At 38.9% G+C, this 5,800-nt stretch overlaps 2 protein-coding genes across 2 annotated transcripts; both read right to left on the bottom strand.

The window, feature by feature from the left end:
* Nucleotides 1-411: 411 nt before the first annotated feature.
* Nucleotides 412-4,098, bottom strand: LOC149388603 (protein BREAST CANCER SUSCEPTIBILITY 2 homolog B-like). Its single transcript, XM_089621631.1, has 11 exons — nucleotides 4,032-4,098; nucleotides 3,499-3,574; nucleotides 3,101-3,386; nucleotides 2,797-2,979; nucleotides 2,501-2,646; nucleotides 2,373-2,435; nucleotides 2,046-2,256; nucleotides 1,770-1,934; nucleotides 1,598-1,682; nucleotides 1,420-1,486; nucleotides 412-840 (listed from the first exon to the last, which is right to left on the bottom strand). The coding sequence occupies exons 4-9, from the start codon at nucleotides 2,959-2,961 to the stop codon at nucleotides 1,626-1,628; spliced, it is 807 nt and encodes a 268-aa protein (XP_089477757.1). The 5' UTR covers nucleotides 2,962-2,979; nucleotides 3,101-3,386; nucleotides 3,499-3,574; nucleotides 4,032-4,098; the 3' UTR covers nucleotides 412-840; nucleotides 1,420-1,486; nucleotides 1,598-1,625.
* LOC149388602 (putative pinoresinol-lariciresinol reductase 3) lies at nucleotides 4,082-5,523 on the bottom strand. Its single transcript, XM_089621629.1, has 5 exons — nucleotides 5,278-5,523; nucleotides 5,048-5,182; nucleotides 4,632-4,869; nucleotides 4,353-4,556; nucleotides 4,082-4,266 (listed from the first exon to the last, which is right to left on the bottom strand). Exons 1-5 carry the CDS (start codon nucleotides 5,461-5,463, stop codon nucleotides 4,100-4,102), a joined length of 930 nt encoding a protein of 309 aa, XP_089477755.1. The 5' UTR covers nucleotides 5,464-5,523; the 3' UTR covers nucleotides 4,082-4,099.
* Between the last annotated feature and the right edge of the window lie 277 nt (nucleotides 5,524-5,800).

Raw genomic sequence — 5,800 nt, 5'->3', positions numbered from 1 at the left:
ATATAGAAATTTCATTAGCAATCTACGACCTCAACACCATCGCATGTTCCATGTCTCCCTCGCCGAAGAGCCCTCCTCTCCTCCCTCGCTTATTTCGCCTCTTCAATGTCGTGGCGTCTCATCTAGTCCCTTAATTTCTATTACTCCTAGCAATCCTCACGCCAATTTACTTTCCAATCCTCACGCCGTGGCAATGACCATTACGGTTCCATTTTCACCCGACTCCTCAAATTTTCTGCAGATCTTTCTTCAATCTTATATAACTTTGGTATGTTTGGTTAGGGCCAAATTGAGGGAATGGAATGAAATTGATTAATGAAACTTATCATAAAAATTAAATCAAAGCAATTTTCGCACATGAATATAAATTTTCCCCAAGCAATGAACGGAAAATTAAATTTAAATATAGAATTGCGATAAAACGAATTATCATACTTGAATCAAAAGATGACATTAGAAGAGAACTTGTGATAGAGAGCTGAATAAGGATACACAGTCAGCTAAGAAACCAAGTAAGTAAACTACATTACAGAGGAGAGACCGAAATTACGAAAACCAACACATACCAGCTGCATAGCTGCTTGATTCTCAGCAGCTAATGCCTGTAGTGCAATCTCTTTATCCTTTATGCAGAAATGGCCAAAAAGAAAGAAAACCACTAAATTAATGCACGAATAGAACTAAGTATGATAAAGAAGCAGCAAATTTTGGTACTTCTTGGTTCCGTTTGACCTGTGTCTGAAGGACGTCAATCTCGTTCAAGTACAAAAAAAAGGGTTTGTATCGAACCTGATATCCGATACATATGCTCTGCAAAATGTGGCATTTTATTTGTGCCATCTGTTGAAATACAGTAAAACAAAATCAAGCAAAAAGAAAAAAGGCAACACAAATTTTCAAAAAAGTATTCGAGAGTGATCTTCATAATGATACATTGTCTGGTCAATGGTAACAGAATTAGAAGAATATCATGAAAGTGCAATAGCGCTCAATCCGAGTCACACGTAAATGATGTAGTGGCAATGTTTTTAGCTCACAAAATACCTTTATAAAAAAAAAATTTATTTTTTTTATTTTTTTGTGTGACAAGACAAATTGAAAGGTGATGATCTCTTTTCCAGAGCTGGTAGTACTACCAGTATTATCTCAAACATACTAACATTAAAGTTTATTCTATAACTCAGCATAAAATTTTACATGACTACATTAAACAGTCAGTTTGAACATATAAATTTTTACAGGCAAAAAATAAACTGATGATTTACAAAATTGGCTTGCCCATAAGAAACCAGAAGAACCGTTAGTTTTGTTCATGAATCTTCCAAAATTATCTTCACTTCGTGCTGATATTTTATGATCTCAATGAATTATTTTTTCGAAGTATGTGTTGTGTGAAAGGTTTTCCATAAGGAATCTCACCAATTAAACACCGGGGATGAACCTTGTCACCAGCGCTGAAGTGAGAAGAAATTCCTTAGTTTGGAATCTGGACCGATCAGCAGAAAAATAGCGAATTTCAGTATCTAAGATCAATACATACACATCAGATCAAAATATTTGGAATTTGTTTGAACAGCTATGTTAGACTAAGACTAACCGAGTTGAGGTAGTTTGGTTTTTCTCCATTAGCTCTTACAATCACCAACGACAAATAAAACCTTCTCTCTAAGCTTATCAACGGTCTGCAAAAAGATTAAGAGATAAATTAGGACCTACATTTAAAAAATCTCTGCCAAGAGTTGTGTGAGTGTACGTTATGAAATTCAGACCGAGTGTGAATATTTGCCCCATCTTTCGGCAGAGAGAGCTGCGTCTTTCAGGTGAGAACGTGAAGCGTCGAAACTCGAAAAATATGTCGAGTTCTCTGAAGCCTCGGCTACCCAAAGACGATTCGTTTGATCTTTTGCTCTCTTTATAAGATTACAGAAACATATCTGCAAGAGATGTTTACTAAAGTTACTCCGTTTGATTACTACTTTTTTATTATTATTGTTATAAGGAAAAAACGGATTATGATAATGCACCTAAAATTGAAATATACTCACAGTTGATCCTACAAGGTTGGGATTGAATGGTACAAAAGAATCATTATCGATGTGCGGGGAGCAGAAACATATTGCAAGTAAACAGTCAGAAAAATCTTCTGTATATCGTTCGGAGATAGAGCTATCCATTACAAACACCCACTGATTCCTTTGGTGAGCAGCTTTGTAAACCTCCCCGACAAAGACGACAAAAGCGGCAATATCAAACTCACTACAACGTCCAAATCAAATTTGCAATATTTGGTTACTATGGTGATAACTTTCTCTCGTATAGAAACAATCTTTAGAATCAACTATTATTGTATGCCATGAGGTCAAACGGTTCACCTGGAAAGTGGAACTTCGCCCAATTTCGAGAGCAGTGCTGATTTGCGAGGCGTAAAGAACGGTCTGCAAAGGATGCATAAAATTAGTTACGAATCTCAACTGTATGAACGTGGGACCAGAACGCTTACTTGAAATGTTCCATCGCTCGTGGAGACAAAGGCTTCCAAATAGTGGATTCTCTTGCTTGCAAATAAATAGCATCTGTATTGATACCAGTGTTTGTGGGTAGAAGCCCCGCAACATTATATGCCTTTCCTTCAGCCAGCTTACTTTTCTGTCACATAAGAAACCGAAATAATCAAACAAATTTAAAGGATATCCATAAATTATCCTGAAAAAAGATTCAGGATTCAAGCTATGCAGGTGAAAGGTGCCGAGGGATTACAGAGTACAGATGGCAAAAAAAAAAAAAAAAAATGTTTACCTGCTTTTCTGTTGGGTTCCAGATTGTTATTAAGCCTACTATATGATTCCCTTTTTCTTCATTCTCTTTACTCGTAAGACCAACCACCCTTACCCTCATAAAGGGACTGACTTCCCTCTTATCTAAGCCAGCGTTTCCTAAACCTCTCGCTATTGACTTTTCCATATCTGACTGCCGGATCACCTAATCCCCGACCTGTCACAATTAGTGATCTCGTTTTTTTTACATTGAAGCATTCCAGTAAGGCAAAGCGTGTGAATTCACCTCCAATAGAAAACGATGGTTAATGAAAAAAAGTGCTCACATTGGGACAAATGATCGAACACCTTACCTGCGCGACGCCGAGGTGGTAAGGGAAGAGAAATCCAGCGGCGGAGAAGCTGGACCCCGGCGAAATAACCACCGGCCTCCGCAGCTCCGCCTCAACGTCCTTTTTCCTCACCTCCCACACCACTTCGTCGTCCTTCCATATCCTATCTCCGACTGGAGCTCGGCCGAGCGACGTGGTCTTGACGATCCGAGACGCTATGCCGATGAAGAGCTCACCGTTGGCGACGGTGAACGATTTCAAAGGATATGCAAGATGCGATCTGAAAACCTAAATGTTTTTATTTTCAAAAACCCTAATTTACAAACCTAAACTCAGACCAACCATCAATTTGAGCAAGAAATAATGGATAAAAAAACCCCTCAGTTACAAACCTAAAATCAGCGGCGGAGAAGGAGGCAGAATCGGAGAATGCAGAGAATCGGCGGAGGCGGTATATGAGAAAAACGCCTGATAAAGATTTTCATTTCGAGTGGACACGAATGGGAAAAACCGAATAGACATAACAAATATAACTCATCTGACGTGTCATCATTTAATAGGATAAAAAACCATGAACAGTCTATGAATAGTATTTTCACGATTCTGACTTATTATATTATATAGATATAGATATATATATATATATATATCTATCTATTTGTATTATATATAATATACATAAGAAATATTGATAATAAATAAATAAAAGATATATAAAAAAAAGATACTGTTGAATTAAATCACCACATCATGTCATCAAGAACACAGTTGAATTCATTTTTTTTTTATAAAGAAACTTAAATTTCTTATTAATATCTCACTCCCGCCCGGAGGCAGGAGACGGAATAGAGAAAATTCCATTGCTGCATAGAAGGAAAAGAGCCAACGCCTCACCAAAAAAAAAAATACAACAAAGTTGACTAACCATAATCGGTGTGTTTTCTACAACTCGGCCACTTTGTACCACAAAAAATCGTTCCGCTAAGAACTTGCTCACACAAGCGTGTCTAAAAATTCACTTATGGTTGTGTGCCTCACTTCTGGGTACAGCTTGGTCCCATCTACCCCGCCAAAGGCCTCGATTTCAAAGTATGTTTGGTCTCCTTTCACGAAAGCCGAGTACACAAAAACCATCTCCATTTTCTGAGGATATTGGGTCTCTGCATATAACCCTCAAAATTGATTCACATTGTCATAGAAACACCCACTGAAAATTAAAATAAAAAAAATTCCAAATTTTCATTACCGTGAATCCTCCGAAGAAGCTCTTGCTCCGAAACGAAAACCTTTTCAAGCTTCTTCCCAATCTTGCCCTCCCAAATCCCGACCAGCTCGTTCATCGAATACACATTCCCCGGAGGCCTCAAATACACCACCTTGTTCAACGCTCGCGGGTCGTCCACCGCCATTATCGTGAATGCAGCCACGTCTCTCTCGCTCACAAACACGCCTGCCAAGGAAAAAAAAACACCGTTAATCATAAAACAGTCATTCAACTGAATCCACAGGCTTTCCGTGCTATCACCTTTGGCGGTTCCGTCGCCAAAGATAGTGACACAGTCCCTCGGAGGAGAGCTCAGACCGGGCTGGACGAGCGAGGGAAGGAACATCCTCATGAAGTAGTTGCAGCATATATAAGTGTAGGGAATTCCCAGGGATTCGATCAGGCGGCGAATCTTGGCTTTTCTCGAGTAGAAACCGCCATCAATATCGGAAACTCGAGCCCGATCTGGATCAACTCCGAATTCAGACGGAATAAACCTCTATCAAATTACAAAAACAATGAAGACTAATCAAACAGAGTTCACTTCACCTAGGACCCAAAATCTGTCAATCATTCACAATTCGATTCACCTTTAACATAAGGGAAAATCCGTGGAACTGAAATTCTCATAATTAATCACGACTGAGATAGAAGAGAAAGAGAAAAGCGAAACTGACCTTGATCGAACCAGATTGGTTGATGACTTTGATCAGAAGCTTCTGAGAGAGAGCTTCCTTGCTCGGTACTGCGGAGATTACGACATCCACTTGCTTCTCGGCCTCGACCAGACTCTGCTCGTCATCCAGAGAACCCTGAGCGATACATAGTGAGCGAGAGAGCCAAAATGCAGAGATACAAATAATACATATATATATAGAGAGAGAGAGAGAAAGAGAGAGGTAGTGACCTTGAGGATGGTAAGTCCGGCGGCGGAGAGGGATCGGAGTGAATCGGCGGCGAGGGAGAAGGAAGATGACCTACCGAGAGCGAAGGTGGGATGAGATGATCGGAGGCTGAACTCGGCCAAATGCCTTCCCAGACGCCCCGTCGCTCCGACGATCAGAATTCTATTCTTCTGCTTCTGCTCCTCCATTTTCGGCTGTCAATGGTGGCTCTTATGCTCGCAAGTCGTGTGCCAAAACGACGTAAATACAAATAAAACGACATGAGAGTGAAAAATGACGATCTAAGTTTCCAATAAGTATCCTTTAAAATTGGATTTTTTTTTTTTTTTTTTTGTATCTCATTTCACATTTATTACAAAATTCGTGTCTCTTTTTTTTAATGTAAAATTTTATGCAAATATAAGTTATTTTTAAAATAAAAAAGGGCATAAAAGTTTACCAATCTCAAAATAGGGACGCAATAAATATCATTTTCTCTAAAATATATACAAAATATGATGCATTAACAAATATAAAAAGGACATA

Source organism: Urtica dioica, chromosome 8 (genome assembly GCF_054948205.1).
Source record: "Urtica dioica subsp. dioica isolate 48M chromosome 8, U.dioica_male_clone48M_v1_H2, whole genome shotgun sequence".
NCBI lineage: Eukaryota > Viridiplantae > Streptophyta > Magnoliopsida > Rosales > Urticaceae > Urtica > Urtica dioica.
Note: the sequence above shows the minus strand (reverse complement) of the source record. Positions and strands in the feature narration are given on the sequence as shown.

Coding starts and splice junctions, on each gene's coding strand:
- LOC149388603 (XM_089621631.1), bottom strand. CDS start 2,961: ATGGAAAAGTCAATAGCGAGAGGTTTAGGAAACGCTGGCTTAGATAAG. Junction 2,436..2,500: donor CGAGCGATGGAACATTTCAA/GTAAGCGTTCTG, acceptor CATCCTTTGCAG/ACCGTTCTTTACGCCTCGCA. Junction 1,683..1,769: donor GGGGCAAATATTCACACTCG/GTCTGAATTTCA, acceptor ATCTTTTTGCAG/ACCGTTGATAAGCTTAGAGA.
- LOC149388602 (XM_089621629.1), bottom strand. CDS start 5,463: ATGGAGGAGCAGAAGCAGAAGAATAGAATTCTGATCGTCGGAGCGACG. Junction 4,870..5,047: donor ACCAATCTGGTTCGATCAAG/GTCAGTTTCGCT, acceptor GTAATTTGATAG/AGGTTTATTCCGTCTGAATT. Junction 4,267..4,352: donor GCTTCTTCGGAGGATTCACG/GTAATGAAAATT, acceptor GGTTATATGCAG/AGACCCAATATCCTCAGAAA.